The following is an 18628-nucleotide window of genomic DNA, read 5'->3' as shown; positions in this document are numbered from 1 at the left end:
TCTGGAAGGCTACAGAAGATATACTTAACAGTAAGACTGACCTAGGGACAGAGGAGAGGGGAAAAAAAGCAACTTATTTTGTATCTCTCTGTGACAATGAATGTTTTACATTTATGTGTTAAGGTTTAAGTTTTAAATTGTAAAAGAACAACAGTCAGACCTTTAAAAAGGAATTAAGAGTCAATGTTACAGGGTACTAGAGTGTACTCATTCCTTTTTTCCTTATATTTGACTCTGGATTTTCTAGTAGCTAAGGAGAAAAGGCAATGGCAACCCACTCCAGTACTCTTGCCTGGAGAATCCCATGGACAGAGGAGCCTGGTAGGCTGCAGTCCATGGTGTCGAGAAGAGTCGGACACGACTGAGCGACTTCACTTTCACTTTTCACTTTCATGCATTGGAGAAGGAAATGGCAACCCACTACAGTGTTCTTGTCTGGAGAATCCCAGGACGGGGGAGCCTGGTGGGCTGCCGTCTGTGGGGTCGCACAGAGTCGGACACGACTGAAGCGACTTAGCAGCAGCAGCAGCAGCGAGGAGAAAAGAGAAACCTATAAAATGATACAATTTTTATTATTTGTTTTTAAAGTGTTTTAAAAAGTATATAGAAACAAAGATTTTCTTAAATACTGAGTTTTAAGAACTTAAATGTAGGGTTTTTTTTAAGGGAAATTTCATCCCAACTTACATTTAACTCAACCTAGGATATATTTCTGTTTGTTTTTAATACCCAGTAATTATTCATTTAAAAATTTTTATATATTAAAAGTTTTACTGGAGATTTTGAAGCATAACTTTGATCAGAAGAACAATTGTCTATCAAATATACTTTAGTAAAGAAAGTGTTTTGTAGAAAGTTTTGAAAAGAAAATGGGTTAGCATTCTGACAAATCAGTTCAGCATCTTTTCATAGGCAAATCCTTTTTCCTCCAAGTTGGAGATTTGAGATTCTGTTTTATTATTTGCCTCTTTCTCTCTTTATCATTCACATTTCTTTCTTTACCATAAATATTCCTTAACAACTTTTAAGACTGCAGGATTATCCTTTATACTGTAAGTTTACTATTGTTGGAGATAAAACTTATTATTTCATTAACTGTTGTTTCCATTTCTTGCTGTCTTAATCAGTGAAGCTATATGCATCTTTATAAGTATGTTATTGCATTGACTCCATGACTATATCCTTAAGATAAATTCCCAGGAATAGAATTACCAGGACAAAAGCTATGAAGAATTCTAAAATTGCCTTCCACCAACTTACACAGTAGTATTATGAGAGTGCCAAATTCCTTTTACCCTGGTTTACCAATGCTCGGTTTTGTATTTAAAAATCGCCTTTGCCGGTTTGATAGGTGGAAATGGTATCTCATTTTAATTTGTATACCTTTAAAAAAAAAGCTATAGAGTTGTTTTGTTTCTTACTCATTAATTCACCATAGTCAGCTGCCTATAGAATCCTATTTAGGATAAACTTTCAGTGCCAGCTTCCATCTTGCCAGACCTGTAAACAGATGTGTAATCATTTCTTTAATGCCAGAACCACAGTCTTCTGAAATGATACTAAAAGCTTATATTTTTTCCTGTAAGAGTCAAGCTTACCCCTGTGGTGTGAATTGTCTTCTCTGTCTTGAGCCAAGCTGTAATTAAAATCAGAGGCTATTTTTCATACTCAGTTTTTTTATTTTTACATGGTCATCTAATATTTTAGATTGGATGGATAGACGAACAAATGGACAAACATGCCCTTTGAGCCCACCGGAAAAGTTACATTTGGATGGAAAGGCAACACATTTTGATTCAAATTAGAAGAACCAATTTCTAGTCCTACAGTGGTTCTTCCATTCACTTGTTTTATGATCTTGCAAGTTTTAATCTCCGTATGCTTCATTCTACAATGTCTTTATATAAATGCCCCTTCTGCCTATTCATGCCATTATCTTACTTCAGTCCTCATCATATCGTGCCTAAACTATCGTAAATTCCTCCTTACCGCCAACCTGAGTGCTCTTTACATTTCTTCAATCTGTTTCTTACACTAGCCTCTGACTAATTATTATGCAGTACTATATATCTTACTACTCCTCTTTCTGGTAGATTTTTAATAGTTCTCTTTGATTTATAGGATAAATCCAATCCCCTTAGGTTTACATTCCCACCTCGTAGCCTTTGTTTACATCATCTCATTCAGTAACTAACCAGCTTCTTCCTTTACTCTTAATTTGAATTCTACCCTTAATTTAAAACTGGACTTCATTCCTGCCTACTCACCAAGCCTTCTCTTACCATTCTATCCCCATTGATCCTTTTTTTTTTACAATTCCTTATGGCACTTGTTAATTGTTAGTGGTTTTTGACATATGTCTAAGGAAGCGTGGAGATATTGTAGCAGTGCTTCACACTAAGAGCACACTCCTTTAAGTGTACAGGGGAGCAGCTGAGGGGCTCCATTCCCTCCTCCACCCATCTTCCATGCTGCTTTTTCTCTTGGGCATGTTGAGATTTTCAGATTTTCTTTTTGAAACTTTTCTTCTTTTGGCAATATCATTTGTGGACTGTATTGTTAACTTTTTTTTTGTCTTCAAGCACGTATATCTTTTTTTCTCAGTTGGGTTTTAAATTTCTTGAATACAGGGACCATATCTTGAACTTCTCTGTCTCTTACTTGCTCCATTGTTCAAAAAATGCTTATTGATAATTTTATGAATTAATATTTGTCCTGCCTAACTTACAAGATGTTGTGAGACTAAAGTGAGAAAAAGATGCTTGAAATGTGATGCCACATAAAGTAAATGTTACTTTCTTTATAGTATTGTTGTAGAGTGAGAATTTGTTGGAAGCTAAAACTTTTTCCACATATGAATTTATTTCATTCAACAAACAGTTGAACAGTGACTAAGTACTGAAAATTAATGTGTCAAAGTCCACTCACACAGACCAGGAGAAATGAAAACATGTAAAGACACAAATTTGTATTACAAGAGAAGTATAGTTGTAGAAGTGTATCCAAGTATACCTGTAGAACAAAGAAGACACACAGAAACTGTGTTTAAGTGAGTCTAGTTGTGACTTCCCTCTCAGCGGTATCTTAAGGGATGCTGATTGCAAGGCGAACAAGGCAGAGAAGTAACTTTAGGCAAAGGGAATAGAATATACAAGGTTCAAAGACATGAAACAAGATCTTGGGAACTTACTTGGTAGAGCTAAAACACAGGAGAGACTGATGAAATTGAACCTAAGCTAGACCTGCCCAGGATGGTGGCCACTGGCCACAGGTAGCTATTTAAATTTAATTAAATTTTAAAATGCAGTTCTTTGATCACACTAGCCACATTTCAGGAGTGCAATTGGTATACAGGCTAATGACCGTCATGTTGGCCATTACAGTTACAGAACATTTCCATCATCTCAGAAAGTTCTATTAGACGGTGCAGAGCTAGATCATAGAAGACCTTGCTGCACATTTAATTAAGGAGTTGGACTTTATTTTTGTAGACAATTGTAAATCTTTGAAGAGTCTTAAGCATGACAGTGATATGATCAAATTTGTGTTTACAAAAGATTTTCAAATTTTTTTATTGATAGAATCAAATATTTCTATCTAGCTCATAGCTTTTGCTGACAAAGTATAATTAGAAGTGAATTAGGTAGTCTGGGCCCCTTATAATTATTACAGTGGAGAATAAAATAGAGAAAAGATTTAATAAACACTCTTTTAAGGCTTATAACCCAACTGGAAAACTCTCTTGAGAGCTATTACATGAGTCTGAAAAAACGTTTCTTTACCTTTTTCTTTTAGTTAAGTTACTGGGTGATTAATGTTAGTGATAATGTTAGGAGATTAAAATTTTCAAAAAGTATTACTCAAGGTATTTATATTCTTATTTTGTTATAGGATTTGTCATTATGTTTTGAAAGCTAAGGCTAATAACTGCCATGACTTGATAATAGCTTGACTAAATCAAGATGTTAAATAGAATTGTCATAGACTTATTAATCAAAGTAATTTAATTAGATTTACCAGCAAAATAAAAATGTTGCTTTTAGTAATATGAATTAAATTTTCATGCACATGTGCTAATTTGGCCCTTTACTTACAGTCAACCCGGTGTCCACTCCAGTTGCACTTCCCACCCCAGCTCTTTCTCCAAGCCTGATAGCTGATCTTGAAGGTTTAAACTTGTCAGCTACTTCATCAGTCATTAGCGTAAGTAATTTTCAAAATATATTAGCTCAGTTTTTAAATGATGCCATTGCATCTTTTTTTATTAAAATACAAATAATTACATGCTTAGCCTCAAACAGTTCTTCCTCTTAACAAATCTATTTCAAATTTGACCTTTTAATTTTATAAATATATTTTTAATTAGCTCTATCCAAACCATTGTTGTCTCAATTTCTCCTTGTTATCCACACTTAGTTACCATATGTACATTTTTCTCTGGTACTGTTATGTATCTCTAACTTACGAAAGTTCTTTGCCACATTGAATTAGTTTATATACATAGATTCTGTCTTGAAGAATTGTTTTCTACATGAAGAGACTCCCATTCTCATCATCATTCTATGCCTACCACACTATTCTTTTACCATAGGCTACTAAAACTGCCTGTTTTTATTTAAAAACTCAAGATTGTATTTCTTTTTACATTATCTTTTTATCTATTTGCATTATATATGTACATGCCTTAATATCCCTAAGAAAATTCTTTAATATTATTTGTGGAGACTGACTTTCAGTGAGGCAAGAGGCTTACCTATCTCAAAATAATGCCAAAGCCATCAGCCTGTCACAATATCTGAAACTACAATAACTTTTTCTGTGTTAGCATGTTATATCCACTAACCTTTCACTCTAAATCGGGCATGCTGCCCAAGATGTATAATCTGTTGATATGCTTGACCTCCCCTTAATTTGTTGTTGGAAATCAGACAGACTAAGCAACAGCAGAGAAGTTCCGATGGGCTCACGGTTAGCTTGAATGGATCTCCTCTATCAGTGGTTGCCAGAGCTCGCAGGGTACATGATTGGTGATCTGAGCTGCCAGGAAACATAAAACTGCTTCTGCCAGAGATAAGAGAGAAAAGTACTTAATTCTTGTACAGTGCTACCAACAAATCTCCTCTTCAAAGCAAATGTGATATCAGGGCTATGCAGTGAAACACTCAAAAGAGCTCCATGCATTTCCCTTTAGTGTTGGTCAACTCAGAAAATACAGGCGAAAACTCTTAAGCGTATCATGTTGTTTTTCAGTTTAGTAGTTGTAGAACATGATTATCTCTTTTCACTCAGAAATGAGTAGAGTGGTATTTGGGACTTTAGTTTGTCCTTGTTGCTAAAAGGACAAGACACATTAGAAGAGATGAGGGGAAAGTGGATAATTATTTCATTTAAGTAATAAATATTTATTAAGCATTTGTAGTAGGCTGTAAAGAGAAAGTGGTCATCAAAAAATCTATAGTGAAGCACAGTTAAGTTTTTGAGGAGAAGGGAGGACCCTAAAAACTTGGGAGGCAATAAGGTGGTAGATGAATAACTTGGGTTTGATATCAGATGACCAAAAAGCAAATCCCTGCTTTGCCACTTACTAGCTATGTGACCTTGGGCAAATTGGTAAGTAGCTTCTCTGCACCTAAGTTTCCTATGAAGATAATATCTACTTCACAGGTTCTTGCCAGATTAATGAGATAATAAATGTGAAGCTTTTAGAACAGTGACTGACACATTGTCATCACTCAATAAATATTAGCTAATATTTTTGGAAGTGGTATAATACGTGATAATGGACCCTGAGTAGACTCACACTTTATTAGCTGTAAGAAGAAAGCAGTTGAGATTAGAAAAGCTTGTAGTAAATTTTCACTTACCACAAAGTAATTGAAGGACTCATCTTTTTATACTAAAGAAAATATTTATTGAGATGGTCTCTTCAAAGGAAAAGAAAAGCACTCTATCCAAAGAGTATGCCAAAAAAAAAAGCACAACTACCTAGTGAAGCAGGATCATAGCCTTCATCCCCAAGAGCTAACAAAATGGTCAAACAAGTAATTGTAACAAGAATGGCAGTCAGAAATTCACCAGCAACAAGCCAATAAAGGAACCAGTAGAACTTTAAACAAAGAGAAAAGTAGAGCCTTGAGAAGTAGAACCTATGGAAATAAATTGAGTGTTCTGATGCAGAATATCATGGCTCCTGATCTCACGTTCAGCCCTCGAAACAGTGCTTTAGAAAGCTGAATCAACCAAAGCGTAAGTTTTCTCATTAAGTGTACAAATTCAGAAAGAAATAGACTAAAGACATCAAAGGAAATACTCAAAGACTAGTCCTCAAAAATTAAAAACCCCAATAATGGTATGGGACCTCAACAAATGTAAGGGTCCCTTGAATCCTAAAATAAAATTCATGGATGAGTACATTCTTAATTTAAAAATCAATATGTTACCCGAATTCAATAGAAAGAAAAAAGTACCTTCTAATAAATAGTACAATGATTGATAAATGTTTGACCATGACTACATTGGAAATGTAGTGAAGTAGTGAAATAATGCCGGCAACTCTAAATGCAAACTAATAAACTATATGATTGTATTAGCAACCCAAATACCATGGGTTATGATGTAATATGATTTTCCAAAACATTGAATGATATTTCAGGTAGTTATTCCTGGAAAATTGAATATTTTAAAATCTTGCAGTGGGGCTCCCCCCCCCGCCCCCATAAGACTACTTTGTACTGATATGAAAAATGTTCTAGGACCAGGTGATTTTTAAACAGGCTTTCACGTTATAAATGTCCAACAAGACAGGTGAAAGTTGTAAGGAACATGGTATAATCTTTATTGGATGAATCTTCCCTGGGATTCATCCAGAAAACAGATGAGGGATGCAGTGAAACAGGCATTGTATACTTCTCCACTGATGTCGGTCTAAACCATCATTCTGAATGGCAGTTTGGGCATCTATGTATAGAATCATCAAAATATGCATACTGTTTGACACAGTAATCTTGTGAAAGTGTTAGTCACTCAGTTGTGTCCGACTCTTTGCAATCTCATGGACTGTAGCCAACCAGCTCCTCTCTCTGTGGAATTCTTCGGGCAAGAATACTGGAGTGGGTAGCCATTCCCTTTTCCAGGGGATCTTCCTGACCCAGAGATTGAACCCAGGTCTCGTGCATTGCAGATGGATTCTTTAACGAGCCACAGGGGAAACCCAGTAATCTTATGTCTAGGTTTTTCTTCTAAGGAAATAATTAGAAATACAAAGATTTATGTGCACGGTTATTTATAACCACAGTGCCTAGTGATAGGACAATGATGGTTGTGTCAAGTATGGCAGAGTCAAATTAAAGAATGTTATGTAGTCTTAATAAAGATGGTTTTGTTAAATTTTTGAATGAGATAAAAAAGTAGTATAAAATTAAGTGATGAAACCGTATAAAATATTATGTATTTTACCTCAACTTTATAAAATTGTATACTCACACTATTTTTTAAATGTAAAGAGAATGAAAGAAGAAAATGCTGTTGTATGTAGTATTTTCCAGAGTTTCTCTAGGCAAGGAATAATATTTATATATTACCCAAAAAGCAGTCATTTTGTAATAGGCATGGTAAACATGTATATGAATGACTAGGACGCCATTTTATTGACACCTAATGTCTGTCTTTCTGAATCAACATCAGTAATTATATTAAGCAAGTAATTTGGTTTTCTCACCTCTAAAATAAAAGCAAAGTAGATCTCCATGTTTCCTTTTAACTCTAACATTCTGTGAATTTGTGGAATTTTGAACCAAAGAAATTAATTATACTGGGATGATTTGAGTGTTTGTGAAAATAAATGGATGAAGCATTTTTTAGCTTACATGGTGACTTCTGTTTCATCAGTTTAGTTCAGCAACTCAGTCGTGTCTGACTCTTGCGACCCCACAGACTGCAGCACGCCAGGCTTCCCTGTCCGTCACCAACTTCCAAAGCTTGCTCAAATTCACGTCCATCGAGTCAGTGATGCCATCCAACCATCTCATCCTCTGTCGTCCCCTTCTCCTTCCACCTTCAATCTTTCCCACCATCAGGGTCTTTTCAAATGAGTCAGTTCTTCACATCAGGTGGCCAGAGTATTAGAGTTTCAGCTTCAGCATCAGTCCTCCCAATGAATATTCAGGACTGATTTCCTTTAGGATGGACTGGTTTGATTCTCCCTGCAGTCAAAGGGACTCTCAAGAGTCTTCTCCAACACCACAGTTCAAAAGTATCAATTCTTTGGTGCTCAGCTTTCTTTATACTCCAACTCTCACATGCATACTTGACTACTGGAAAAACCATAGCCTTGACTAGATGGACCTTTGTCAGCAAAGTAATGTCTCTGCTTTTAATATGCTATTTAGGTTGGTCATAGCTTTCCTTCCAAGGAGCAAGCGTCTTTGAATTTCATGGCTGCAGTCACCATCTGGAGTGATTTTGGAGGCCAAGAAAATAAAGTCTCTCACTGTTTCCATTATTTCCCCATCTATTTGCCATGAAGTGATGGGACTAGAAGCCATGATCTTAGTTTTTTGAATGTTGAGTTTTAAGCCAACTTTTTCACTCTCCTCTTTCACTTTCATCTAGGTCATTAAGATCTTTTTTTGTATAGAACTTCTGTGTATTCTTGCCACATTTTCTTAATATCTTCTGCTTCTGTTAGGTCCATACCATTTCTGTCTTTTATTATGCCGATCATTGTATAAAATGTTCCCTTGATATCTTTGATTTTCTTGAAGAGATCTCTAGTCTTTCCCATTCTGTTGTTTTCCTCTATTTCTTTGCATTGATCACTGAGGAAGGCTTTCTTGTTTCTTCTTGCTGTTCTTTAGAACTCCACATTCACATGGGTATATCGTTCCTTTTCTCTTTGCCTTTCGCTTCTCTTCTTTTCTCAGCTATTTGTAAGCCCTCCTCAGACAACCATTTTGCCTTTTTGCATTTCTTTTTCTTGGGAATGGTTTTGATCACTGCCTCCTGTACAATGTCACGAACCTCCGTCCAAAGTTCTTCAGGCACTCTGTCTATCACATTTAATCCCCTGAATCTCTTTGTCACTTCCAGTGTATAATTGTGATTTGATATAGGTCATACCTGAATGGTCTAGTGGTTTTCCCTACTTTCTTCATTTTGCAATAAGGAATTCATGATCTGAGCCACAGTCAGCTCCTGGTCTTCTTTTTGCTAACCATATAGAGCATCTCCATCTTCAGCTACAAAGAATATAATCGATCTTATTTTGGTATTGCCCGTCTGGTGTTGTCTGTGTGTAAAGTCGTCTCTTGTGTTGTTGGAAGAAGGTATTTGCTATAACCAGTGCATTCTTTTGGCAAAACTCTGTTAGCCTTTGCCCTGCTTCATTTTGTACTCCAAACCCAAACCTGCCTGTTACTCCAGGTATCTCTTGACTTCCTGCTGTTGTATTCCAGCACCCTATGATGAAAAGGGAATCTTTTTTTGGTGTTAATTCTAGAAGGCCATGTAGGTCATCATATTCTGTTTCATAGGTGATTTTTATTTCAATGAGTTTTTATTTTCTTTGTGTGCTTAGTACAATATGGATGTTTCATTTTCAGAAATTACCAAAATATTTACAATGAAATCCAAAGAACAGTTCCTTTTTCACACTAAAGTGAACGTGAAAGTCGCTCAGTCGTGTCCAACTCTTTGCCACCCCAAGGACTGTCCAGTCCATGGAATTCTCCAGGCCAGAATACTGGAGTGGGTAGCCTTTCCCTTCTCCAGAAGATCTTCCCCACCCAAGAATTAAACCAACTTTTCCCGTATTGCAGGCAGATTCTTTACCAGCTGAACTAGTAAAGATTGTATATAAACAAAGTATTTATTTCAGTCTTCCATGAGACTAATTGGTAGTTGGCCCAGAGATGGCCAAAAAGGAACATTTTAGTGCTTGCTAGAGTATTTCAGATAATCACGATGGTGTGATCACTCACCTAGAGCCAGACATCCTGGACTGTGAAGTCAAGTGGGCCTAAGGAAACATCACTACAAACAAAGCTAGTGGAGGTGATGGAATTCCAGTTGAGCTATTTCAAATCCTCAAAGATGATGTTGTGAAAATGCTGCACTCAATATGCCAGCAAATTTGGAAAACTTAGCAGTGACCACAGGACTGGAAAAGGTCAGTTTTCATTCCAATCCCAAAGAAAGGCAATGCCAAAGAATGCTTAAACTACCGCACAGTTGCACTCATCTCACATGCTAGCAAAATAATGCTCAAAATTCTCCAAGCCAGGCTTCAACAGTACATGAACCGTGAACTTCCAGATATTCAAGCTGGTTTTAGAAAAGACAGAGGAACCAGAGATCAAATTGCCAACATCCACTATGTCATCGAAAAAGCATGAGAGTTCCAGAAAAACATCTACTTCTGCTTTATTGACTATGCCAAAGCCTTTGACTGTGTGGATCACAATAAACTGTGGAAAATTCTGAAAGAGATGGGAATACCGGACCATCTGATCTGCCTCCTGAGAAATTTGTATGAGGTCAAGAAGCAACAGTTAGAACTGGACATGGAACAACAGACTGGTTCGAAATAGGAAAAGGAGTACGTCAAGGCTGTATATTGTCACTCTGTTTATTTAACTTATATACAGAGTACATCATGAAAAATGCTCTACTGGATGAAGCACAAGCTGGAAACAAGATTGCTGGGAGAAACATCAGTAACCTCAGATATGCAGATGACACCACCCTTATGGCAGAAAGTGAAGAAGAACTAAAGAGTCTCTTGATGAAAGTGAAAGGAGAGAGTGAAAAAGTTGGCTTAAAACTCAACATTCAGAAAAAGAAAACTAAGATCACTGCATCTGGCCCCATCACTTCATGGCAAATAGACGGGGAAACAATGAGAGACTTTATTTTTGGGGGCTCCAAAATCACTGCAGATGGTGACTGCAGCCATGAAATTAAAAGACACTTGCTCTTTGAAAGAAAAGTTATGACCAACCTAAACAGCATATTAAAAAGCAGAGACATTACTTTGCCAACAAAGGTCCGTCTAGTCAAAGCTATGATTTTTTTTCGTAGTCGTGTATGGATGTGAGAGTTGGACTGTAAAGAAAGCTGAGCGCTGAAGAATTGATTTTGAACTGTGGTGTTGGAGAAGACTCTTGAGAGCCCCTTGGACTGCAAGGAGATCCAACCAGTCCATCCTGAAGGAAATCAGTTCTAAATATTCATTGGAAGGACAGATGCTGAAGCTGAAACTCCAATACTTTGGCCACCTGATGTGAAGAACTGACTCATTTGAAAAGACCCGATGGTGGGAAAGATGGAAGGTTGGAGGAAAAGGGGACGACAGAGGATGAGATGGTTAGATGGCATCACCGACTCAATGGACATGAGTTTGAGTAAGCTCCGGAAGTTGGTGATAGATTGGGAGGCCTTGCGTGCTGCAGTCCATGGGGTCGCGAAGAGTCGGACATAACTGAGCGACTGAACTGAACTTAACTGAGTGTATATCAGTAAAGAAACTGAATTTTTAGTGAATTACTAGTAAAGTTTTTTTTTTAACTATATTATTATTAGGCTAAGAGTTTCTTAATTCTTATATTTCAGACCCCCAAAATTCAGTAGTAGCAATCCTCAGAATATTAGTACTCTGGAGGGGATGAGAAAAGAAGAGGAGGGATAAAGTTTGCATATTAAGAGTAAATGTGAAATAAAAATGAATTATTCCTGGTGGCTCAGGCAGTAAACAATCTGCCCGCGATGCAGGAGACCTGGGTTTGATCCCTGAGTTGGGAAGAGGGATAGCAACCCACTCCAGTATTCTTGCCTGGAGAATCCCCATGGACAGATGAGATTGGTGGGCTACAGTCCACCGGGTCGCCGAGAGTTGGGGACAACTGAGGAACTAAGCAGAGCACAGCACAAGTATGAATTGTTCACCTAGGGTATTAGAAATGTCGGAAAATTGGAGAAACAGTCGTTTAATGTAGCTAAAGCATAACATAGAGGTTGGAATAACCAAGTCTCTGATGCTGGAAAATGTTGGTGACATACTATCATGAGAAAATTATAGTAATGATTTCTTTCTTTTATCTCCGTACCTATAGAAAAGTGATAATAGGTGGTTCAGAGAATAAAGAATTTGTCCGCAGTGCAGGAGACCTGGGTTCGATCCCTTTGTTGGGAAGATCTCCTGAAGAAGGGAATGGTTACCCACTCCAGTATTCTTGCCTGGAGAATTCCATGGACAGAGGAGCCTGGCGGTCTATAGTCTATGGGGTAGCAAAGAGTCTGACACGCCTGAGTGACTAACACAGACACAATGTTTGTATTGTGCTCTGGAGTAAACAGAGATGCTGCAGGAGATGGGAGGTACCCAGGCCTGGAGCTCCACTTTCACGGGTAACACCTGACATTTCTGAGGTTAATGGCAGAGGCAGTAGCACCTCATACCTCTGACCCATTTGTGGTACATTAGTGAGGAAGCGCTGACTTAGCTGCTGTAATATAACCAGTTTGATCCTCATGGATCACAGTCCCTAAGTGGAATTTAACTTAGGAGGCTGTGGGAAGGTTCATTAAGAAAAGCAATCTTTATAAAGGACAGCGGTAATATATTAAGGAGTAGTAAGTAATTCCAAGAGCAGTCCATGAAAGAGAAACCAGGGTTGCAAAAAAGAAACCTCAGTTTGATGCAATATGTTATTTGGAGTTAGCCCAACTTGATGTTACAGGCTTCCCCGGTAGCACAGTGGTAAAGAATCTGCAATCCGCCTGCCAAAGCAGGAGAATGTAAGAGATGTTGGTTCGATCCCTGGGTGAGAAAGATCCCCTGGAGAAGGAAATGGCAACCCACTCCAATATTCCTGCCTGGAAAATCCTGTGGACAGAGGAGCCTGGCAGGCTACAGTCCATGGGATCTCGAAGGGTCAGACACAACTGAGCGACTAAGCACGTGATGTTAGGGCAGAGTCCTCCAGACTGGTAAGTTTGTCCAAGACTACTGAGGCAGCTGCAAGTTGAAGGGTTTTCTGAAACTACCCTCAAGTATGATAATTCACTAGGTCAATTCACACAAGTCAGGAAAACCCTATACTTAGGATTACAGTTTTACTGTGGCATGCTCATGCTCAATCGCATCAGTCGTGTCTGACTCTTTGCAACCACATGGAGTGTAGCCCTCCAGTCTCCTCTGTACGTGGGATTCTTAAGGCAGAAATACTGGAGTGGGTTGCTGTGCCCTCCTCCAGGGTATCTTCCCAACCCAAGGGTCAAACCCGTGTCTCTTATGTCTCCTGCATTGGCATGTGGGTTCTTTATCACTAGTGCCACCTGTTTATTGTAAGTAACAATAGGATAAAATTAGCATCAGCCAAAGGAAGAAATGTATGGAGGAGATTCTGGTTGTGTCCCAAACTCAAAGCTTTGGGGTTACCCTCCTTGTGTTGGAGTTGGTAGTAGATACAGGAGTACTGCCAACCAGGGTAGCTCACCAAGCTTAGGTATCCGGTTTTTATTGAGGCTTTAGTACATAAGCAATGTTGACTGAATTAGTTGCCTCATGGTTGAACTCACTCTCTGGTGTTCCCCTCCAAGTCAGTCTGATATCAGTGCCCTAGAGCCCGAACCCTCTACAATCCTCTGGTTGGTCTTTCTGGTGTGGTCCGCTTCCATCCTGTGTTATCTGGTTAGCCAAGCTTTCTAGGGGCCCACCATGAGTAATAAAGGCACTCCATCACTCTGGAAATGCCAAGTCTTTAGAGGCTACCGCTCAAGAGCTGGAACAAAGTCCAGATCTGTCTTTAAATGAGACTGGATTCCATACTACATATGCCAGTTAAGTGTTTTTTTCATTCAACAAGTATTTATTCAGGCCAGAATATGAGGAGGAGCCAAAGATGTAGTTGTGTACAAGGCTGTGTTCCAGACTGTAGAGAGTTTACAGTTGAGTAAGAGCAAAACAAAAGAAAAATTTCCTCAAAATCATGTAACTTCGGAATACTAAGTATTTTCATTTTGTAACATAGTTTGCCGTTTGGAATATTTCTACAGATGCAAGTTGTCAGCATTTCTCTGACTATATACATAAACACGATTATTTTATATTAGCTAAACTCCACAGTCCCACCTATTTCAGTAGTAGCTTAAAATCTAGTGGGAGTTTTAGCACAGTTTAGAATTTAAATATCTGAACTACTATCCCTCTCTAACAAAAAGTAGATGGATAATTTTGAGTACTGCTGTTCACCTCTACTTTGTTGAATTGACACTGTGGATCGTCACTAAATCACTTGATGAAGAAATAGATTCTCACAATGTCCAGTAAAGACGGTGGCAGCAGCAGCATTAACCTGAGGTTTGTGCATATTATTATGGGTAGTCAGCATGGAATTTTCCTATGAGCAGCCAAAAGATGGCATTGTTTTATCAATATGAAGCTACTTAAATAAGGGCCCCCCCCCCAACCCCTTCAGGGCTTCTTGCTGGTCCAGTCGGTAAAGAATCTGCCTGCACTGCAGTAGACCCAGATTCAGTCCCTGGTTCAGGAAGATCCCCTGGAGAGGGAAATGGCAACCCACTCCTGTACTCTTGCATGGAAAATGCCATGGACAGAAGAGCCTGGTGGACTGCAGTCCGTGGGATTGCAAGAAAGAGACATGACTTAAGGACTAAACCAACCCCTTCCAGGATTTGCAGGCTGAAAGTAAGAAAAAGAAAACCTGTATGTAATGCCCTTGAACAGGCAGAGTGACGAAAGGAAAAGGCTTTTTTTTTTTTAATACATAAACCAAGTTTACCACCTGAAGTTCGTGTTTATCATTAGTTCTGTGAAACTTCCTCTGAAAGGAATATAGGAAAATAACTGGCAAGTAGGCCTGCAGCTTCTGCTATTGACAAGAGATTGGCAACTACTTGAGTTACAGCTATCCAGAGATCCTGAGCCAGTTTGTATTATAGGAAATTAATTGGAAAATCAAGAGTACCTGTTGGACCTACTTTTGGCACAAAGGTCACTTTGTCAGTTTCAAAACACTATGAAGAAAAAACAAATCATAACCTGAATTTCTCAGTCTGAATTTGCTAAAACAGCATATGGAATTACTTGGATAATTGCATCATAATGATGGACAGTTGTAACTGAATTTGATCTCTATTTCTCGAAAGTGGACTTGGATCTTAGATAGGGCTTTCACTTTTTTAAAATTGATACTGGGCTAGGGCATTTTAATTTTGTTTTCCAGTCTGCTGTCTTCTACCGCCAGAGTGCTGGCTTTCTTCTAGTTTGTCTACAAGGACAGATTGCTTCCAGAGTTTTTGTACAAGTCTTACTAAGTCATATGCTAGATATTTCACAAATACATAGTCTCATTCCCACACAAATGATAATATGTCTGTGGTAAAGATTGTTTTCTGATATACTGGAAAAACTGTATTTTTTTAAATGTATGTTTTTTATATTTTAAAAACTTAATCAAGCCTCAGGCTAAGAGACAAGTCCAGCTCAGATCGAAAATTTCCTTGACTTTAAAGAAGGAAGAAATTATAAGTTAAAATTAAAAGTAATTTTGTCATTTTAAATTTGGGAAAAATCCTTTATTTGTTCTGATGAAAATGTCAGTAGTCATGGAACTGTGGTAAAAATAATGAAAAATCACTGGCCTGGGTCTGCTTAAATTGAAAACATTTTTTAATTAAAGTCTGACAGTATTTTGTGCTTCCATTGCCCAGCCATGTCCCATCTTATTCTTTTATTTAATTCTCTTCTGCATATGAGTTGCTTTAATTTTTAAATTAATCTTTAAGGTATGCTGTATTACTGCTTTATCTTTTTATTTCTGTACTAATTCAGAGGTCTCATAGTTAGTAACAGACTATTATCATCTCTTCCTGTCCTAGATTATTAAAAGGAGCTGCTTTTTAAAAAGATATTGTTATTAATTTTAGCTGTAGGTTTTTTATTGTAAAAATGTTTTTTATTTGCATTAAACAAATATATGGCAATCTTAAGTCTTGAATTCTCCACTGTGAAAAATCCACTGTATCAATTGCTAACAGTAGTTATTATGGCAAAACAAAAAAAAAAAGGTTACCTCCAAAACAAAGAAAATATGTGTATAAATTTGTAAGAAACAGAAGGATTAAAGACCTGATGGTAAAGAAGGCCTGGGCCTTCCTGTTACTTTGTGGTAAGTAGTTCCTGTCCTTGTGGTGGGTTCCATTTTTAGAGCTAAGGCAGTTCACTTGAGACTTTTTTCCCAAGATTATTGCTTTTAGTTTTCATTAATTACAATTATATGTACTACACTCAGAAATAAAAGGTTTTAGAGTACAGTTATTTAAAAAGGATTTAATCTTTTCTGGCAATTTTGTTTTCCACATTTGAAATTGATTGAACGTTGTATTACTGTCAACTGCCATGTTGTGATTTTTGTTGCTTGTGTTGAATTGTGATATCTACAGTGAAAAATATTTTTTAAACTTTAAGATATCTTAGATTATTATGCATTGGCCAATCATGTTTTAATTATTATTTAATTATGTATCAATCAAGTTAACTTCTATTACTTCTGTTCCTCTTTTAAAAGCTTGCCAAAAATTTTCTGAACATAGGACAAGGCATGGTATGGAAAATTGATTTTCCATTCCATTAAGTGTTACTTAATAGTATTAAGCCTTTTAACATGAAAAACTTTCCCTAAACATGAAAAATCTTACTGTGATACTTAGAGAAACTTTGTTTCTCTTCAAAGGAAAAGAAAATGAATTTAGCTTTCAGGCATACACCAAACTAATCTAAGAAATTAATTTATTACCAGAGAGAGGAGAACATGGAGTAAAAATAGATGAGTACAGTCTATGACCCTAATATCAAAGAAAAGTAAAAGCCACTTATCTTAGAATATATCAGATACACTGTTATTCAAATCATTCAGGAATATAATTGCAGACAGCTTTTATAGGCCTATCAATATGGGTTATTTCTTTACATTTGCAGCTGTTCCATATTACTGAATGTATGGATATCTCCCCTAAATTCTAAATTATTACTAAAGGTCTGCTATACACTTCTGCTAAAAAAGATAACAAAACAAATTTTTACTGTGTTCTTTAACATGCATAATTTAGGTTAGATACCAACAAAATGTAACATGTGTGTCTTGTTTGAATCCCGACTGAAGCAAACCAACTCTAAAAAGATATGTATATATGACAGTCGAGGAAATGTGAACACTGTATTTTACATGAAATTAGGGGAGTGTTTTTTTGGTTTTAGGTGTGGTAATAGTATTGTAAGTTTTCTTCACAAGTCTTTATCTGTTAGATATACAAACCAAACTGTTTACTGATGAAATTACTATATCATCTGACATTTGAAGTAGAACAAAAGATTAAGCAAGATTGGACAAATATTGATAGTTTTTTGAAAGTTAGTGATGAGTACCTTGTTCTTTATGTTATTCTGTCTGCTTTTGTGTATGTTTGAAAGTTTTCCTAGTAAGTTTTTTTTAAAAAGTACACAGTTTCAGAAACTTATTCCATATTTTCGCTGAAGATTTTAGCATCCATGCTTCACTAAGTATGTGCCTTGCCAAAGTTATCTTGTAAATTTAAGATGGTACGTTAAATTTTGAGTTCCATTCAGATTGTCATCTGTGAAATAAGAAGACTGTAATATGTAATAGATTGTTTCTAACGTCCCACAGTTCTAGCTCTTTAGAAGTCTGTGGGAAATTAAGAGGGAGACAGCAAGTGACTTTAGTAAACATCAGTGTCAGTGTAGGGGAAAGGTGCCTTATCTTTTTTATTAGAAATATATTAATCTAATAAGACTTAGACTCTGGGTCCCTGGAAGATAGGACAGGGCCTTTTTTATTGGCCTTTCTGTTCTCACTGCTCGATCCATAATAGAAATTCATCAAAAGTGTATTGAATGAAATTAATCTTTCCTGTTTTCCAGTTGCATTATTATAGAATCCTTTCCCTCTGATGTCAGCTTAAAAGACTATTGTTAACCTGTTAGTTTATTACATCATTGTGAGAATTATTCTTATGAAGCACATATCTCAAAAGTAATCATGATCCTTTCCTTACATGTTTCTTTTATTATAACATGTAACATTTAAGACTGAAATGGAGAATAAGTTATTGTTTTACTTTGACTAAATGTATCTCAATAGCCCATTCTTTATATATCTATGTGCTCTCAATTTGGCTAAAAATATAGCACTGAGAAACTAAAATTAACATTTTTATTTTATTTACTCATCAACAGAGCAGATCTCCTAAAAATTTAAAGCACATCTTTCTAAGGTAACATTTACCTCCTCACATCTTTAGCAGCTATCAGACATGACATGGGACATATTCATTGACCCTAAAAATTCTCATCAGAATCATGCTCTGAAAGGGGGCAGCCCCAGCCAGACAAGAGGCTCATTTCAATTTTAACGGCTGTAATTAAAGGTTAATTCACTGAGTCAGGATTAACGAGGAAAGTACAAATGATAGGCAAGCAGCTGCCTTTATAATACAAGATTAGAACAATGCAATTACAATAAGAATTAGAAAAAACCAACTTCTAGATAGGATCCTTTAAGGAACAAATTAAATTGTGATCTCTATAAAC

General features: G+C 36.8%; 1 protein-coding gene across 7 annotated transcripts in view; it reads left to right on the top strand.

Moving 5' to 3' along the window:
* The window catches only part of AP3B1 (adaptor related protein complex 3 subunit beta 1), a 234808-nt gene that overhangs the window by 159309 nt on the left and 56871 nt on the right, over nucleotides 1-18628 (top strand). For 5 of the 7 annotated variants that reach the window (XM_081505949.1, XM_081505948.1, XM_081505953.1 and 2 more), the window contains one exon: nucleotides 4097-4203. The exons of the other annotated variants lie outside the window; for them this stretch is intronic. In XM_081505949.1, coding sequence (XP_081362075.1) covers nucleotides 4097-4203 — 107 coding nt within the window. The remainder of the gene's footprint in view (nucleotides 1-4096; nucleotides 4204-18628) is intronic. 7 annotated transcript variants of the gene reach the window in all.

Source organism: Giraffa tippelskirchi, chromosome 7 (assembly GCF_054371585.1).
Source record: "Giraffa tippelskirchi isolate mGirTip1 chromosome 7, T2T-mGirTip1v1.2.pri, whole genome shotgun sequence".
NCBI classification, from domain to species: Eukaryota; Metazoa; Chordata; class Mammalia; order Artiodactyla; family Giraffidae; genus Giraffa; species Giraffa tippelskirchi.
The sequence above is the reverse complement of the archived record's forward strand: the minus strand, read 5'-3'. Positions and strand labels throughout refer to the sequence as shown.